This window comes from Solanum pennellii, chromosome 2 (genome assembly GCF_001406875.1).
Source record: "Solanum pennellii chromosome 2, SPENNV200".
Classification (NCBI taxonomy): domain Eukaryota; kingdom Viridiplantae; phylum Streptophyta; class Magnoliopsida; order Solanales; family Solanaceae; genus Solanum; species Solanum pennellii.
In genome coordinates this window covers 42,661,169-42,679,772 of record NC_028638.1, presented here as the reverse complement: position 1 = coordinate 42,679,772, position 18,604 = coordinate 42,661,169, and the positions used below count along the sequence as shown (strand labels likewise).

General features: G+C 32.8%; 4 protein-coding genes across 4 annotated transcripts; 3 read left to right on the top strand and 1 right to left on the bottom strand.

Moving 5' to 3' along the window:
- Window positions 1-1,961: 1,961 nt before the first annotated feature.
- LOC107009160 (protein CHUP1, chloroplastic-like) lies at window positions 1,962-7,176 on the top strand. The gene is made up of 7 exons (XM_015208439.2): window positions 1,962-3,692; window positions 4,005-4,886; window positions 5,115-5,246; window positions 5,590-5,771; window positions 5,884-5,995; window positions 6,476-6,619; window positions 6,757-7,176. Exons 1-7 carry the CDS (start codon window positions 2,919-2,921, stop codon window positions 6,835-6,837), a joined length of 2,307 nt encoding a protein of 768 aa, XP_015063925.1. The 5' UTR covers window positions 1,962-2,918; the 3' UTR covers window positions 6,838-7,176.
- Window positions 7,177-7,530: 354 nt separating this feature from the next.
- LOC114076007 lies at window positions 7,531-10,288 on the top strand. Its single transcript, XM_027914196.1, has 4 exons — window positions 7,531-7,548; window positions 8,433-9,087; window positions 9,813-9,997; window positions 10,163-10,288. The coding sequence occupies exons 1-4, from the start codon at window positions 7,531-7,533 to the stop codon at window positions 10,286-10,288; spliced, it is 984 nt and encodes a 327-aa protein (XP_027769997.1).
- LOC107010879 lies at window positions 9,646-13,595 on the top strand. The gene is made up of 9 exons (XM_027914413.1): window positions 9,646-10,360; window positions 10,473-10,517; window positions 10,861-10,947; window positions 11,042-11,168; window positions 11,270-11,791; window positions 12,284-12,409; window positions 12,663-12,727; window positions 13,216-13,321; window positions 13,410-13,595. Exons 1-9 carry the CDS (start codon window positions 10,292-10,294, stop codon window positions 13,505-13,507), a joined length of 1,245 nt encoding a protein of 414 aa, XP_027770214.1. The 5' UTR covers window positions 9,646-10,291; the 3' UTR covers window positions 13,508-13,595.
- Window positions 13,596-13,692: 97 nt separating this feature from the next.
- LOC107009619 (protein POLAR LOCALIZATION DURING ASYMMETRIC DIVISION AND REDISTRIBUTION-like) lies at window positions 13,693-18,216 on the bottom strand. Its single transcript, XM_015208966.2, has 3 exons — window positions 17,397-18,216; window positions 14,338-14,783; window positions 13,693-14,235 (listed from the first exon to the last, which is right to left on the bottom strand). Exons 1-3 carry the CDS (start codon window positions 17,674-17,676, stop codon window positions 13,957-13,959), a joined length of 1,005 nt encoding a protein of 334 aa, XP_015064452.1. The 5' UTR covers window positions 17,677-18,216; the 3' UTR covers window positions 13,693-13,956.
- Window positions 18,217-18,604: the final 388 nt, after the last annotated feature.

Below are 18,604 nucleotides of genomic sequence, written 5' to 3'. Positions count from 1 at the left end.
AGAATGTATCATAATATTTTTTAATTTTATGGTGTTAAATATTAATGTAAAAAATTAAAATTAAAGAGTTACTAAAAAGGGAAAGAGACATTCTTTTAAAATAAACTTAAAAAATAAATAAGACAAATAAATTGAAGATGTGAAAATGATTTATTTATAAATAATTTATTTATTTGTTTGTTTATTTATTAAAAAAAAACATATATATTGGATCAACAATGATATATTTAGTGTAATCATAAAAGTGGAGTTTAGGTGAGGGAAGTGTAAACGAAGACGTCACTCCTATGTCGGAAGACGAAAAGGTTGTTTTCAATAAATCGTTGATAAAAAAAATTGTCCAAGAAAAAAAAAAGTAACATGAGTGAAGAAGCCATGTCAAGAAATTAAGAAAAATATAACACATTCTTAAAGAAATCAATAACTACAACAAAATAAGACAATAAATCCGATACATGAAACAATAAAAAGTAACATAAATTGAATAACAGTAAACAACAAGAATAATTCCACATTTACTACTATGAAAGGATAAACTAGATAAACACTCAGTTACTTACCAACCTTCAAGTGTAATTAGTGCTCTTCATACCTTTATCTCTAAGATCATGTTCTCAGTAAATTATAATTAGGTCATCTCATGTCCACTCATATTTCCTTAATATTTCTTTGATCTATCTCTATCTCTCCTGAACCATCCATAGACACCTCCCATGACGCTTCCTTTTTTCATATTTTTGAACTATGTAAGTCTCACTTTTTATATCTCGTCTATCATCAAAATTATTCTCTACCTTATCTTGTATATCTTCATTACTAATCTTTCGATTCAAATTTCATCTTCAACATATTAAATTCTTGACTTCTTACTCCATAACATTCTCGATGTAACCACTACTTTAACACTATGTTTGGATCACTGTTATTCATTATATTGTATTGTATCGTTGCTATACCTACAATGTTGGTTTTGATTGTTACTTAAAAATGCATTGTACTATAAATCTCGTTGTTACATAACAATGAAAAACCTATTTCATGGAACAACCAATTTGGTGTGTTCTCATTGTTACTTAATTTCTTTTTCTAATTATATCTTTACATAATATTTCAAAATACTATTTGATCAGTTATTTAAATATAATTAAACCTCCTACACCAGAATAATTAAGGATATTTTAGTAAATTTATAAATTATAATAGAATACAATATAATCAATCAAAAAATTATAATATTATTAAACAACAAAAAATAATGGTCAAACATTATATCTACCATACAATACGATACAATATAATATAATATATTATAAAGTAATATGTAACAATAATCCAAACAAAATATAAAAATACTCACCTTTAAATTTTAATGGTATGATCTTATTACACAGAACTATGGACGCAAGTCTGCTTAATCATATGCCCAAATATAAAACAATAATTATTTTGGATTGGGAAGTGATAAAACATAAATAAGACGAAGTTAGTATTTGGGAGTAAATTTATCTTCAAATATTTAATAGGCTAATATTTCAGTACTCAAAAACTAGCTCAAACTAATTTTTGAGTTTACACAAACTGTTACTCATATTTTTTTCCTTTTTAAATAAAATACAAATTTAAATTTTTAAAATCGCAATTTCAAAACTTAAATCTTTAAATTTTAACATCAAAATCTACGACGAAACGGGATGGAAGGACGTATGACTAAATTTGGCATAGCTGAAAAGGATTTTTAAAGCAAATTGGAGTGTGAGAGTTGACTAATTTTGCAAATTAATCGACCGTTGCAGAACATTTTTCTTAATTTCTAATCTCAACCGTTCATCTAAGATCATCACACGTAAGCAGGTGGGACCAACTAAAATCCGACGGCTAAGATCAGTTTATACAGAAAGAAGAACAAATTCAAATTTCAAAATTCAAACAGCCATTAAAGCTGCGACAAGCTTCCCTCTTTTTTCTCTCTCGAAATGTATAGTGAAATCCTCAAAGTATGAGCCTTTTCTTTCTCTCATTTTCAACTAATGATTTGTCTCTTTAAAGAGGAGCGTCTTGTTTGCACGATCACAGAAACGACAACACGACTCATAAGCTTTCTTGGCTTTTGAGTAGTGAAATTTTTTTTTTTCCTTTTTAAAGGGGTTTTTTAGAATCGTCAAAATTGAATTACCTGTGAAACCCATTTCAGTTTTTCAGCTTAAACAAAGAGAGGAACCTCTCGAACTTTTGAGGGTAATTGATTTTATAGTGGGAAGGTTATTAAATTTGAGGTCCACTTTCTTTGTGTGTGTGTGAGAGAGAGAGACCATATACAGTGAAAAAGTTTCAGTATTGAGCTCAAACTGAAGAACCCCTTTGATATCTGTGATTATCAATGCTGAAATTTGGTGTAGAAGTTTCAGTTTTGAGCTTTGCTAAACTCATCTAGAGTTCTCTGTTTTCTGGAGCATATGTTTTGGTGTAGAAGTTATAAATTTGAGCTTTGATTGACTAATTTAGGAGTTCTCTGTTTTCTGGAGCTTATGTTTTGGTGTAGAAGTTTTAATTTTGAGCTTTGATTAACTAATTTAGGAGTTCTCTGTTTTCTGGAGCTTATGTTTGGTGTAGAAGTTTCAATTTTGAGCTTTGATTAACTAATTTAGGAGTTCTCTGTTTTCTGGAGCTCATATTTGGGTGTAAAAGTTTCTATTTTGAGCTTCGAGAAACCTATTTAGAGTTCTCTGTTTTCTAGAGCTCATGTAATGGTGAAAAGGTTTATTTTTGAGTTATAAACTTGGGTTTAGTCATTTTATGAAAAAACTCCATTTGTAAGTTCAGGGATTTAGAGTTTAATCCATGGAAGCTTGGAGTTTCTGAGTTTATAACTGTTCAGGGTATTGTGTATAAGGGGTGAGGAGTCTTTGTAGTTGTTCATAATGGGGGAGGAAAAATCATCAGAGAATAGAGTGAAAACTTCAAAATTTGCTGATCAAAATAAGGCACCAAAGGGAAGTTATAGCAATGTAAAAGGGAATAACAATATGTCAAAGGTGAGATCTTCTTGGGGTTCTCAAATTGTGAAGGGTTTCTCAGGGGAGAAAAAAACCAAGTTGCAGACCATAATTCATGCCAAGAAAGAGTTGGTTCCTGGCAACGAAAACTCGAACCAGAAGAACTCTTCTGGGATTTCGCAGCCAAGGGTAAAGAGGTCTCTAATGGGAGACTTGTCATGTTCAGTCGTTTCCTCTCAAGTTCATCCTCAAACAGTTAACATTCACAGGACTAAATCTTCCGGTTCGCGTGATCTATTCAATGAAATTGATCATTTGAGGAACTTGCTACAAGAATCAAAGGGGAGGGAAATGAAATTGCAGGCTGAATTATCTGAATTTAAGAGGAGTCCAAAGGTGGTTGAGCTCGAGAGGGAACTCGAACTGAAGAAGAGTGAGATTAATAGCTTTGCCAAGAAAGTTGAATTGATGGAATGTGAAAAGGCAGTCCTTTCTCATCAATTAAGTTCATTGACTGCTGCTCGAGAGAGACAAGATACGAAATCCAATAAGGAAGATTTCAAAAGCGTGACTAGTTTGGAAATGGAGGTTGTGGAGTTGAGGCGCTTGAATAAGGAACTCCAGCTTCAGAAAAGAGATATTTCTTGCAGGCTGTCTTCCATGGAGTCCCAGCTAGCCATTGTTGGAAAAGTTCCAGAGGTATTTACTTTTACTACTTTGTCTTATTGAACTAATATGAGATAGGAATATCCAGTTTGCATTTTCTTGGAAACCCAGTTTTAATATCTCGAATTTGAATAACCTTGATGAATTAATTGGCTGTATATGCCTAAAATGCATAGTTTTCTCTAATTGTTTGTAAGTGATATACTGAAAAATGTGGTTCAATCCGTATCACTTGTGGGGTTACTGGATACGTTGTTGTTGTTATCGTATCGGAAAAATTTGAATTTGTCTAACATTGGTAATTGGCTGGCTTGATTATATCTTGTTTCACTTTATTCTTATCAGGGAGATACAATTGAGCATATTAAAGCGGAGGCTTCTTTGTTGAGACATGAAAATGAAAACCTTTGCAAACAAGTTGAGGGTCTTCAAATGAGTAGGTTGAATGAGGTTGAGGAGCTTGCCTACTTGAAGTGGGTGAACTCATGTTTGCGAGAAGAGTTGCGCAGCTGCTCGTCCATGACATGTGATAAGACTTCTAGCCCTCATGGTAGTGAGAAAAGTAGGGAATCACTTTGCTTGTCTTATGATCATAGTGATGAGGACTCAAAATGTAGTAGTGCGAGGAGGTTAAGCCTCGTTAAGAAGCTAAAGAAGTGGCCTATTACTGATGAAGATATGCAACAAGTAGGGAGCCCGGATAATATCATTAATCATAGTTGGGAGGATACACAAAGTTCTACTCGCAGGCACTCGATAAGTGGATCAAAATTTTGTGTTGAGGACTTGATTTTTAATAAGAGAAGGCAATCAGATGTCTTTATGTGTTCCAAGGAAGTGGAAAAGGAGATTGAGCCTATTGTTTCCCAACATAAATTAACCAATCCTTTGGAGGTCGAGAAACGTGTCTTGCGGATTCCTAATCCCCCTCCAAGGCCTTCATCTGTTGCTCTAATTGAAGAAGATGGAGAAAATTCTGTTCAAGTTCCTGGTCCTCCTCCACCACCTCCCCCGCCTCCTCCACCACCACCTCCAAAACTTATGGCGAAAACTACATCAGGCATGGTACAGAGAGCTCCTCAAGTTGTAGAATTTTATCATTCACTGATGAAGAGAGACTCGAGGAAGGATTCATTAAATGGAGGAGTATGTGATGCATCAAGTGTTTCAGACGTTCGTAGTAGCATGATCGGTGAAATTGAGAACAGATCATCATATTTGCTGGCTGTAAGTTCTTTCTCTCTAGTCTTCTCATTTCTATTATTGCCAATAAGGCACACTAACCATATCAATGACCACTAAATTGCACTCAAGGACTTGAGATATCCACTGTATCTGGATTTCCCTGATTTTCCTTTCTGATTACTAGTCCAGCAATAAGGAAGTTTCAGATTTTTTCATTTAGTCTCTGGACTTAATTTTATTCCTGATTGCATATTATTGTCCCACTTCCAGATAAGGGCAGATGTTGAAACTCAAGCAGAATTTGTGATTTCCCTGATAGCAGAGGTCAATAATGCAGTTTATTCAGACATCGAGGACGTGGTTGCTTTTGTGAAATGGCTAGATGATGAACTTTGCTTTCTGGTAAGCTCAATGTGTTAATTATCTAATGAAGTATATCAGCATAGAGAAGAATGCCTTTATCCACTGTCACAGCAACGAAATGCTTGTTATTGTCTCATTTTAAAATTTTAAAATGAAGAATAACTCAAAGAAAAATCATGCATCTATCCTAGTTCATTGTAGTTGTATGACATTAAGTTCAGTAATTACTATCAATTGAATTCTTAGTAGAAGAATGTAGTTCTCAGGAAATTTTACCAAATATTGAGGAACTATATCTGCTGTATTTCATTTCACATTAAATAGAAGCTTCAGTCTGTAATTTACTGTTAATTTTGATCATGGCGCTTGCACTGTTCTGAAGGTGGATGAAAGGGCAGTACTAAAGCACTTTGACTGGCCAGAGAGAAAAGCAGACACACTAAGGGAGGCAGCATTTGGATATAGAGATCTCAAGAAGTTGGAGAATGAAGTTTCAACTTACAAGGACGATCCTCGATCGCCATGTGATATTGCACTAAAGAAGATGATTTCTTTGTCAGAGAAGTATGACCTCTTACTTTGTCGTAAAGTAGTTATAATTTGGTACCTCCTTGCCCTTCTGCCAAGAAAGTCAAATCTTTCACCTAATTGTCCACATTTAATCTTCACATTGCAGGATGGAACGTAGTGTCTATAACCTTCTTCGGACAAGAGACTCATTGATGCGCCACTGCAAAGAGTTCAAAATCCCCACACACTGGATGCTTGATAATGGGATATTAAGCAAGGTAAGTTCTGACTGTTCCAAGTAGAAAATAATCTGTTGATTTAGATCTTCAAATGGTAATAGAGCTTGAATGATACAATGAGTATCTAATGAGATATAACTAGCCGGAACTGGAAGTACACAACTAAGCAGTATGCTAACATGTTAAATTGTCCTAAAAAACTTTTATTTATGAAGTTAGTGAACTGTATTATGCATGTTATATGGTTCACCACCAGAAGGGAATCCGAATAATATGAGAAATTGATATGAGACAGATGATGAGTTTCAAGATTGTACATTATCTTTATGTTACATCCTTGCATGCCATTTTCAGTATCTCAACATTTCAATATTGAAATTGCTTATCTATTTGCAGTTTCATTCTTGCATATGTGCAAGTCCTCCTCTGCAGAATACTGAGCAAAAACTACAGTACCTTCTTTCTTGATATCTAGTTGTCATTTTGCATTGGGACTTAATTCAAAAAGAAATTATGCAGATAAAGTTTGGCTCTGTGAAGTTGGCTAAGGTGTACATGAAGAGGGTAGCTGCGGAGCTTCAGTCCAAAGGACCATTAGATAAAGACACTTCCATGGACTACATGCTACTCCAAGGAGTGAGATTTGCTTTCCGGATTCATCAGGTTTGTCTGATATTAATAAATGCTGTCTTGTTGTGAATAACAGGATTTTACTACAGATGAAGAATAGATTGGTAATTCACCTGCATCGAATTGTTGTGAATGTCATCTTAGTTTAGTTTTTATCTCTATTGTTACAGTTTGCGGGAGGATTTGATGCAGAAACTATGCAAGCTTTCGAGGAGCTACGAGGCCTAGCACTTTCATTAAACAAGAAATAGAAGATAAAGATTTTTGTGATGAAGTACAATTTTGATAGAGGGCTTACCATCTCAGTAACCATCAATCCAAGTATTGACACATATGTATTAGAGAAAAAATAGGTCAAATATGGTTGACATCAATGATATTCCTTATCATTGATAATTGGTTCATGTTTTTGTATCCAATTTTTTGCTTTTGGTTTGATGGAAGTAGAAAGATCAGATCTCAAGTTTTCAGTATATTCTATATAAAGAAAGCTTGGTGAAAAAGCTAGAACTTTTATGCAAGTTTTCTATCAATATACTAATTGGCTTGATGAAATAACATATAATTCCAACATTATCTTTGGACCTTAATTATTTTCATAAATCATTAAGACTACTAACAACTTATTCAGTGTAATGGGGTCCGAGTAGGGTGATGTGTAAATGTAGAAAGAATATTTTCAAAAACATTCAAGAATGTGTTAAAGAGATTATAATAAACAAAATGGCCAAAATTTGTTTGTTTTGGCTCAACTGTCTTGTATGATAACAGCAGCTGCAATGCCGGACTCCACAAAGATGCTACTTTTGGCTTTATTTTCTGTTTTTTCCTACTCTTAACCGTCTCATTCTTTTTCTTTTTTCATAAAATTTGGGTTGCCTTTGGTTCTACCTATCTTTGACAGACTATTTCTCTTCTTTCTCAAAATCATTTTCTGTTCTCCAATGGCGAAATTTCAGAAAGTGAGAAGTTAACATTTTTGTAGCTCAAAGTTCAATTTTTATTAGACCCTTTTTCATGTACTTTTAGAATCTCCTTTTTACATGTTCTATTTGATTTCCTAAAAGATATCTGAAACTCATGGTTCACTCATTGGCTGCTCTAGAAATTACTCCCTTTGTCCCAATTTATGTGGCGCAAATTGAAATTCCAAGTGTATGACAAGTTTTCCGGATTTTTCAAAATGTTTTTTCAATTATTAATTATTGTGATTTATAGAAGTTTTTACATATTTTTCAAATATTTAATTTTATTTCAAAAAACTTGAATCTTCTAGGTTCGAATTCAAAGTTAAAGTTTTGATGTTTGAATCTTGAAATTCCAACTATGCCACTTACATTGAGATAGAGGAACTAATAATTATGATGCTGCCCCCGGGGCGGAGCCACGTGGGTGTAAGGGAGTTCATTCGGTGGAAAATTACACTTGTATACCTGGTTAAAATGATATATTTTATGTGTGTATGGTAGATGTTGAATCCTCTTGGTTTTTTCGTGTATTTACTTCTTCATAATTTGAACTCCCTTCATGAAAAGTTTGGCTCCGCCAGTGGCTCGAGCTTGGAGCTCATGCTTTAGATTTTGTCCCATAAACTGTATCATTTGTCCCAATATGTTATAGTCTATTACGGCAGAATTAAAGTTCATGACATTACTTCTAGCATAGATGAAAACAAAGTTTAGTGCTCTATTGAATTTGTTATTGTCATATTCAGTTATCCAAACAGTGATGTAGTAATGTGTGATTCTGCAGTGTAGATCCAATGTAAATACCTGATTAAGCGTGTGTCTGTGGTCTCCGATGGCTGCATTAGTACTTAAATTACCTATTTCTGCTATACTTTCAGGAAAAATATGTACGTGCCAGAGATGACCCTTATTTCGATGGAATGCGAAGAGGTGAAACAACAGCCATTAACAAAGGAAGTGGTTTAGACATCCTTAGGAAAGTCACTAGAAATGATATAACGAGGTCAGCCTCTGATGTTGGTAACAGGGGACAGAAAAAAATTAGTGTGAAATTATCTGAAAATGATGTTTATAATGATAGACACTCTCCTAATTCAGCTTCAAAAGGTATACATGAACCTCTTGGTCGGTCATTATCTGTAAGGTGGTCAGCAGCATCCAAATTGAATTCCCCTCCTGTGAGAAGCCCGCGGTCTGGTCTGAAGATTGATCTGCATGATGTAGATGAGTCTTCAGTTCAGTCTAGTCCAAAATCATCTGAAGCAAATGGAGAGTACCACTCACCTGGTGGCTTGACTTTGCCTGCCTATGAAAGATCTTACACTGTGACCAAGAAAAGTAGAACTGTCTCCGATATTCCACTTCCTCCATCTGCAGCATCGTTCTACTGTGGAAATTCAGTGCAGATGGAAGTTCTTGGATCATGTCAAGGAATTCACAGGCTGAATATTTTTCTAAAGGCAAGAAGAGATTATGTTAGTGCAGGAGTACCATCACAATTCTTGCATGCAGTGATTGGACCAGACTGCTGTGGTAACATCCATGAACCATTCATTGTCTAAATAACAGTAGTCTCCGTATAAAGCATGTTACAATGTCTCAGATGGAAGTCCTTGGATCATGCATAATTTCTATTACGACCAGTTTCTTGATGTTCGATTCTATTTAAACAAGGTAGAAAACAAATTTATCCAAATACTAAGCAAAGAATACTATTCTGGATCCAGGATGTCTCCAACTGAAAACACAAACTTAGTAAAATGAGTGCAAAATCCAACAGAGTAAGAGGCTTCTGGACACAAAAGTAACAAATGGTCTAAGCCTACAGTTGAAGAAGTAGATCCTAGTATAATCACATTTGATTTTACAAGTTTGCTTCATTATTAGTACAGATAGTAATTGCATTAGTATTTCTGATTGTTTATCTTCATGTTTTGAGAAAATTCCACCAGCTGTTATCCAGATTTTGCAAATTGTTTAAATTTATCTCTTTCATTAAGTACCACTTTGTAGGACTAGAAGTACATAGATTGGAAGCAAATTCAACGACAAAAAAGAGAATTGATAAGCTTATATAGTCCTGTGGCATTATTTGAGAAGTGCTTGTTTCGTTGAATTCATCTACTGCAGTAGAGAAGGAACAAATCCTAATTTAGAGAGCAGTCAATTTCAGGGGGGAAGTGTGTCTGCGACCATCTGACAATTTGAGTCTTACACTGGTTGAGCTTAATTGTAAGTTTGTTTGCATCTGGATGCAGATGTTGGATCTGTTGCTTCAACCATAATGTATGCTTTTTACTTGAATGAAACATTAAATGATGACAAGTTATGCACTGTGCCTGTCATCAACATGAAAAGGTCGGATGTTCATTCTCATGCTGAGCTCAGATGGCTACTTGATTCTTGCTTTGTTGATGAATCTTCCTTAATTTTCGTTGATGAGGTATGTTCCATTCTATATATAAAGTTAGGAAAGGAAATGAAATTTAAGTCTAGATTCTCTAGAATTACGTCCACATAATAAATGAAAACCAGGAATGTAATATACTCAAAATATGATCAACTAATTTGTTCTTATTAAATTGATAACTTGATATTATTTGAACAGATTGACCTGTCCTACTATGAATTATATGGGAGTCTTCAACTTGTTTTAGTCAATTGTAGCAAGCTTCCAGCTAATCAGGAGGTACGCATTCTTTTCAAGGGTGCTGAATTCCTATTAATCAGTTAACTGATGATTACTTACTGCTTACTGTATCAGGCATTAAAGGATGCAGTGGTTGAAATCTTCAATTGCAGAGAGGTCTACTTTTATTTTGGTTTTCTTGTTTTTGCATCTCCGTTATGCTTGTGTCATGTCAAGTAATAAATATGTTCAATAGAGAGGCTATGCTCTAATCTTTCTATTTACGCAGGAAGATACACCTTATTCTTCAGTTGCTGCTGTAACCATTGGGAAGGTATCTTTCTCATTCTGTTACAAATATGAAAGGAAGTCAACATACCAATAAATGTCATCTTCCTCTTAAACTAGTTAACAGAGATCATTATTGCTAAGCAGCACTAAGTTCGACTTCATTGTGCTCCTATAAATTTAAGAACAAGAAGAGAAAAATTATAGCAGGAGTTAGCAGACGTTGGAGAAAGTTAGGCCTTAGGGAAACTGTCATCTCATGAGCTAGCTTTTGTGGTTGAGTTAGTCTAAGGTTCATGTGTTAAAGCATATCAAATTTTCTGCAAGGAACCAAATGATTGTTCTTATAAGCTCGCTTGACACCTTTTATATGTACTTATTAATTGTAGGAGGCATCATGCTGCACTCTTATTGCTGATAAGTTTGTACTAACTTCACCAGAGATACTAGTGGGTCAATGGTTTAGTCGACTTCTGGTACTAACTCCAACATCTTGATTTACCATTGTGTATGCAAGTTCTAATGTCTTTCTGTTGTATAATCTCTGTATAAATCTGATTATATGTGCAGTTGGCAGGTATACTCATGGATACTGGAAATTTGACAAACTCACAGACTACAACAAAGGATAAGTACATGACCACTTTATTGATAAATGGGGCAGGTCGATTTGGATGCAATGGTCTTTATGAAATCTGTAGGTTATGCAGCTTTGATAGTCATTACATTTAGTAACTATCCTAGATTTCTAATTCCAAGTGATCAGACTCATATCCTAATTAAAACTGTCATTTTCAGTGAGATACAAAATGCATGATGCAGCTGATGCCAGACGAGGAGAGGTTTCTCGAAAAGATATTAAAAGATTGTCAAAATCAGATGCAGCTGATCCCAGAGTTGGAGAAGTCTTAGACAAAGATATTAAGAAATTGTCAAAAATCAATGTAGCTGACCCCGGAGTAGGAGAAGTTTTACAAAGAGATGCTAAGAAGTCATCAAAACTCAATGCAGCTGACCCCGGAGTACGGGAAAATTTACAAAGAGATACTAAGAAATTATCAAAATCCGATGCAGCTGACCCAGGAGTAGGAGAAGTGTTACAAAAAGATACTAAGAAATCGTCAAAATCAGAGGAAGCTGATCACAGAGCAGAAGAAGTTTTACAAAAAGATATCAAGAAGTTGTCAAAGTCAGATACAGCTGAGCCCAGAATGGAAGAAGTTCTACGAAAAGAAAATATAAATTTGCCAAAATCGGATGTAGCTGACCCCAGAACAGGAGAAGTTTTACGGAAAGATATTAAAAGATGGTCAAAATCAGGTATTGTCACCAACTTCTCTTTGTCCTAATTACAAACCTTTCCATTTCAAAGCCATGCTTTATTTAAAGCTTTCATTGATGACTTGTGGGATTACACTGGTATGTTGTCGTATATATGCCTTGTCCATATGTGCCACTTTAAACTAGATGATTCATTTCTGTATGAGTCGCTTCTATAGAAAGTAATTAGCATCTCCTTCATACTACCTCCTGCCTAATGCAAGGATAAATCTGGCTACAAACTCAGTTTTTTCCTTTTTTTTTGGACAAATATTTGGATAGCAGCAACTCTTCTGGGAAGTAACTATAAAATGGTCTACGGACTTCTGTGGAGTAAATTGATGTAATCATGTTATGGTTAGAATTTAATGATAACTTAAAATTTGAGAAACTTCCTCAGAGTTTTACATTTTGAGATCATGTACATGATATGACTTCAACGACGTTTTTAGTGTACTATTTATGTGGACTGACCTTCAGAGTTGGAAGCAGGGAAACCTGGTGGTACAGGATCAAGAATGGGGAACTCAAATATTGGAATGAGTTCAGTCGGAATATCTATAGGAGAGCTCTTAACACATCACTCTACTTCAGCTGAAAACATAAGAAGTTTCCAGCGTAAGTTATTTGATTCTGCCCCTTTTTCAGTTTGGAAGCATTAATATTTCAGTCAGTAACCAATCACAAGATAATTGTCATCATATCATGCTGGAAGAGTTCATCTACTCTTGTGTGCCAGGATGAGGGGGCCGGGTGCTGGGATGGTAGAGAATTTGAACTTTTTTTACTATAGCTCTTCTGTCAAATATAACTTTCACAGTAGAGAGATAACACAGCTTGGCTTGACAATCATTTTCTTTTATATATGCAGAACTAGAGAAGCTTCACATCCTCTTGATCGTTTCAGGGTATTATGATGCAGAGAATAGTTTCAAGGTTTACTGACTTACTCTTTGAATGCTTTCTCCATTTTGTGTCTGTCATCGTATCATTCTAGTTTAGCTTTATACTGTTAGTGCCTAGGGGATTAGTACTAAATTTGTGTTCTAAAACAATGTAAATCTGTTATTTCTAAATTCTTGTTGCGACTTTACTTATATTTGGAAACAGAAGAGAACTTAACATGATCCAAATGGAGCTTGCTAACCTTTGTTGATGATGGCATAACAGCTTCAGATTTTGGTAAACGAGATCATGGCTATAATTGTTTTCTTTTTTCATGCTTCTGTAAACTATAACATGAGAAGGCCACATCTCGAATTTGCAGTGAGTTTACATATTAAGGGTAGAAACTAGGATGAAGGATCATAGTGCATAGATGACTATGTATTGTGTGTACCTGTATAATCTGGATATATCTTATATTTGATACAATTTTGTGGATGTTCAAGCAATCTAATCATGTTCCTGGCTTTCAATTTTAGAGGGAGATTCTAGTCTCAGCTGAATCTGCTGAGCTTATGAAAAGCCTGCTCCATTTTATCTACTCCTATGCGAATTTACTTCCACTCAGAGCTTTGCGCCAATCAGGTCAGTGAGCTATATTTTTGCCTATAGAACTTGATCCATCTCAAGATTATATTTGTTTTGAAGCCATATTTTGCCTTTTTTTCTGCAGGTCTACCTGCTGAGATGAGGGTGTTTGAGATCGAAAAAATTGTATCAAGGAAGACGATTGAGAAACTTCTGGAAGAATTCAATGAGAGAGCAAAATAATACTACAAAGTTTACAGGTCATTCCACATTTGTTGTTGCATTAACAATATTTCATGTCCAATAATAACAGTCAACAGTACGCATGTGTTACTTTCGTAGTTGCAAAGAACCTATGTATTGAGGTAGTCTCTGTGCCACATACATGGCGATAATTACTTTATTTTTCTAAATGCTCACACCAAACATGTCGAAAGGGGCTTAAATTTCTTATGGAAGTTATTAATCCAGTGATGTTATTGTTCATGATGCCTCCATATACTATCAGTCTATTGCAAACTAAATTTAAGTATTTGATATATAAGTTGTGGTTTATTTCCTTCACCTTTCTTTTACATGAAACTGTATACATGGAAAAAGGTTCACTTTTCCTAGGCAATCAACCTTTTCCTAATTTTTTCTATCCAAAAAAGCTTTGGAAAGTTTCCTTCAAGGTTGGTGGGGTGTTGTTTTTAACCCAACTTAGTAAGTGAGCGACGACTCGGAGCATGTTGAGAAATGACCTTAACAGTGTCTCTCCACCAACATACCTCTTTTTCTTTGTCTGCAAGTTTTTGCATGGTGGATTCTAAAGCTGTCTCCAGTTCTTTGATCCTTTCTTCTTGCCTTGTCTGTAGAAGCTCATGCAGCCTCCTCTTCAATTCTTCGGCAGGAACGCCACAGTTAGGGTTGTAGGCTTCTGCAAATTTTGTGCTCTGGCTTCCTTCCCCTGAGCTATATTCATCCACAATCTGCCACAAATCAAGTATAAAAAATTATACCTCTTTTTCGCGATGCTCATGCTAAACTAAAAGCAATTGATTATAGTTATGTTATACTCAAAGGTGGATTACCTCTGCATCTGGTTTTGTTGGATATTTGAACATAATATCTGAATCTAAATGGAACTGCAAACGTTCTAATTCGACTTCAAGCTCTGCTTCAAGTTGGTTCATTTCCGAATTCTTTCCATTTCCTTTCATCAATTTGCAGTTTAAAGGGTGATCATCATCATGGCTGCAAGTGATTTCTGATTCTTCTTCTATATCAGTTGAGTATGCAAACTGTTCAACACAATCCGAATCGTAGTGTGAGATTTTGGTTCTTAAATTTGATGCACCAGATGGATTACTTCTGATTCTTCTTTGGTTTTGTAACTCCATCTTGGAATTATGAAGCAGGATTTCCATTTCTCGACGAATCTCAACGATCTTGTTGAGCTCATTCTTTGTAGAGTTAAACAGATAAATTAGACCAAATCCAATGCCTAAGTTCATAGAATCTGCTTTCTTTTCGCCTCCTGCATGAATATGTCGATTAATGTGTTTCAGGGAAGATGAAATCATAAAATGTAGTATGAAATATATAAATCTGCACGATTCAATTTCACTTAATAAAGGCAAATTCTTATATGGATTGCATGAGACTCTCTAGTTAAAGATAATGAACTTGAAGTAAGAAATTTTATTTATGTTACTGCAAAATGAACAAATTCAACAATTGAATCTTTTTTATTGAAATTCTAATTTTCAGATATCATTATTCAATTTGAAAAATAAAAATTACTTTTTTTTTAATTTCACGATAAAACATAGTCAAACGCCCACACAATATGTCTCAGTTTTCTATTTCAAAGCAAACATGGTCATATCCAATAATTAATACTATCTCAGTCCATTTTAATTTGTTAAGTTACATTTTTCTAAAGTCAATTTGACTAATTTTTAAAGTTAAATTGATTACATTAATTCGATATTTTTTTTTAAAATTAGATATTCAAAAACTATACGAAAAATATTATAAACTACAATTTTTTGCATATTAATATGATGAAAATATACATCATAAATTTTTTGTCAAAGTTCTTATAATTTTAACTCTAAAAAAAGAAAATATGACAATTAATTATGAACGGAGGGAGTGTATTGACAAACTTCTAAAAATAACTTACTTTGAAAATAAAGTACATGAACAATTTGCATATGAGTTGTGTTTGACTAATCTTTTGAAAAGTGACTCTAAATTTATTTTCTCATAAATAATTTCGAAAAGAGTATTTTCATGGATTTTTGTTGAAGCTTCAACTTTCAAGTTTATTTTTATTTTTTCTTCGTCTTTTATTATTAATTTGTTTGTTGAAATTTCTTGTCAGAATCAAATTGTAAGAGTAGTGCAATGGCGAGAGTAATTTTTCAATGTATCAAGTAATTACTTTTTTCGCTCTTTTTTATATGTCATCCTTATTAAAAATAGTTGATCAGTAATATTTAATATTTCATAAAATTAATTCATAAATTACAATATTCTTCCTATTATACCTTGATAGTTAATTATAAGTAATTAATATTCATTACAATGAACATTAATTACTTATTAGTTTTCGTAAGTTGGTCAAACTATTATTCAAGACTAATTAACTATCAAGAATATAATAATAAAAATATTACAATTTATACATTAATTTTATAAAATAACAAATATTATGGACCAACTTATACCATGTCATAATAATAGTGAATTATTCAACGTTAAAAGAGATACAGGAAAAAAAAAATATTGTTGCCTCTCATTTATATTTTCTATGTGACAAAAGAATTAATTTATCATATAACAATTATACTGTAAATGAATTATATTTTCAAGAATTATTTGAGAAAAAATTAAAATGGCAAAAGTGGAAATTAATATTAAAATATTCTTTTGAAATAAAGGAAATGGCTAATTAATTAGAAAATATTATTATTATATTTGGATCATTATGGTCATAAGCTTATTTAATCTTTTCCCACATAAACATTTATTCCTTTCCGGAAGTTCCATCAAGTACCTCACTTTTTTATACTCTCATCTAATTCACATTATGCACAAAAAATAAGGATATAAACTAAATATTACTTTTCACTTTTACTTTATTAATTATTGTCAAATTATTCTTAAAAATAGAAATAATTCAAAGTAAAATTATAAATATAAGCAATTTATTCTTTGAACTTTACACTTTTCACCTCTTGATTGGCCAAACATAGATTAAAACGATGAGCAAATGCCTATCCTTAAATGACATCAATATGATATTTTTCCCATGCACCTAAATTTTCGAAATGTATACTCCAATTATTTATTTCTCTTTACCGTTTGGTGGCTCTCTCCCTGACTTTAATTTTTTTTAAAATATATTTCAAATGAGCATAATTTTTAAATCTTTTGGTATACGTTCATGTATTTAAGTCGTAACAATTTAGCAGTTTAAAGGTAATATCTTCTCGTTACTTATTAAAATGACTCATATATATTTTTATACACTATAAAATTATATATGCATTTATATTGTACTGTTTTGTTGTCATACTTACAATATATTGTATTATATTGTTAAATTTCGTTGTTAAATAATAATAAAAATCCTCATTTTATGGAACAATTAATTTGGTGTATTCTCAGTGTTACTTAATTTCTTTTTCTAATATATCCTGACATAATATATCATAATACTTTTTAATTCTTTATCCTATATTATATAATTCTAGTTAAACCTCCTACCATAGAATTATTAAGAATATTTTGATAAATTTTATAAATTACAATATAGTATGATACAATCAAATCATACAATAAAAATATCATTAAACAACACCAAATAATAGAGTCTAGCCAAACACAGTAAAATACAATACATTATGAAACAATGAATAACAATAATCCAAACAAAATGTTAAAGAAATTCATTATCATCGAGAATTATGGTGAAATAGATATAATTTTTTTTTACTCATAATCAAAATTCTTGAACTTCCAAACTTTGAGAATGAAAATATCTTTAGAAAGTGTTTCACTGTTTTAATAAGAACTTAATGCAGCTCGAAGTCATATTAATGAGAGCCCAAAACAGAGCATCAAGGTGAAGAACATTTACCTTGATCTTCCAATGCGGTAGATGATTTGGTCTCAAATCCCGTCTCCTTCTTCTTCTTCGTCTTCTTCCCCTTATTTCTGGTGCTTCCACATTGAAGCTGATTCACTTTCTCTGCGTCCTTATTTCTCTCCCCTGTTTCGAACCACCGGGAGAAAATCCATCTCGGCGATATACAAGTAGTAAAACTCCGGCTACAAGTTTCCGATCTTCTTTTCCTAATCTCAGTACAAGCCCTAGCTGTGATAATGGAGATACTGCAATAATCATCGCCACTTCCCATTACGATTTACTGTTTTATAACCTGAAATTACTCTCTTATGTAGTAATTTGGGGATCGGAGCGAACTCCTCAGCTTCTTATTCTTTCGATTTTCGAAAAACTGATTTGATTTGAAGTGAAAGGAGGGAAATATTTTGAAAATGAAAGGTTCACGAGATTCATCACATACTAATTTATGAGCATATCTGACTGCAACCGAAATTCCATTAATGACATTAAATTACTTGAATTTCTATTTTTATATTAGCTGGAAAAAAACATAAATGTTGTATTATTATATTTAACCCAAAAGAAAAAGCAGAAAAACAAAAAGAAAATTCCATTCCTTACTTGATTTTTAAGCACTAATTATTAAATGACTAGCTTATGCTTTTGAATTATATTTAAACTGAACTTGCTTCTGCAACAGTACTCTCTTTTCTCTTTTGTTTATAGTTTGGCTCAAAAATATTTGTACCGTCAATACTTTGGTTGAAAAATATCTTTAAACTATACGAAAGTAATAAAAATATCCCCCCTTGTAGTTTGGTTCAAAAATTTTCTAGTCATCAATATTTTGATCCGAAAATGTCCTTATTGTTATTTAATGAGTCAAAAAAATTCTTTTTCCAAATAAATATAGTATTATTTTCTTTTTGATAAATTTTTTTGTCAATTAGCAAATGTTTACTCTTACTTATTTCAGAAAAAAATAAAAAATGATTTTTTTTATTTTATCATGAATATTTTTTATCATTATATAAATATAAATTAATGATAGATATACTATGAATTTATATATATGGCATATATTATCTATCGAAAGGATACATGAAATTTATTCTATTTTAATTGATAAAATGAGATTTAGAAGAAAACAAATATTTCCTACATTTTTATTTGTTAAAGTGATTTTAGAAGAAAGAAACAAGAATAGTGTTCCTTAATAA

What these genes read in the sequence shown, in the direction of transcription:
- LOC107009160 (XM_015208439.2), top strand. Translation starts at nt 2,919, where the DNA reads ATGGGGGAGGAAAAATCATCAGAGAATAGAGTGAAAACTTCAAAATTT. An exon ending in GATCATCATATTTGCTGGCT is followed by an intron (nt 4,887 to 5,114) that starts GTAAGTTCTTTC and finishes TCCCACTTCCAG; the next exon opens with ATAAGGGCAGATGTTGAAAC. An exon ending in ATAATGGGATATTAAGCAAG is followed by an intron (nt 5,996 to 6,475) that starts GTAAGTTCTGAC and finishes GAAATTATGCAG; the next exon opens with ATAAAGTTTGGCTCTGTGAA.
- LOC114076007 (XM_027914196.1), top strand. An exon ending in GATTGGACCAGACTGCTGTG is followed by an intron (nt 9,088 to 9,812) that starts GTAACATCCATG and finishes ATCTGGATGCAG; the next exon opens with ATGTTGGATCTGTTGCTTCA. An exon ending in CCTTAATTTTCGTTGATGAG is followed by an intron (nt 9,998 to 10,162) that starts GTATGTTCCATT and finishes TTATTTGAACAG; the next exon opens with ATTGACCTGTCCTACTATGA.
- LOC107010879 (XM_027914413.1), top strand. Translation starts at nt 10,292, where the DNA reads ATGATTACTTACTGCTTACTGTATCAGGCATTAAAGGATGCAGTGGTT. An exon ending in ATGCAGAGAATAGTTTCAAG is followed by an intron (nt 12,728 to 13,215) that starts GTTTACTGACTT and finishes TTTCAATTTTAG; the next exon opens with AGGGAGATTCTAGTCTCAGC. An exon ending in CAGAGCTTTGCGCCAATCAG is followed by an intron (nt 13,322 to 13,409) that starts GTCAGTGAGCTA and finishes TTTTTTCTGCAG; the next exon opens with GTCTACCTGCTGAGATGAGG.
- LOC107009619 (XM_015208966.2), bottom strand. Translation starts at nt 17,676, where the DNA reads ATGGGAAGTGGCGATGATTATTGCAGTATCTCCATTATCACAGCTAGG. An exon ending in TACCGCATTGGAAGATCAAG is followed by an intron (nt 14,784 to 17,396) that starts GTAAATGTTCTT and finishes ATATTCATGCAG; the next exon opens with GAGGCGAAAAGAAAGCAGAT. An exon ending in CAACAAAACCAGATGCAGAG is followed by an intron (nt 14,236 to 14,337) that starts GTAATCCACCTT and finishes GATTTGTGGCAG; the next exon opens with ATTGTGGATGAATATAGCTC.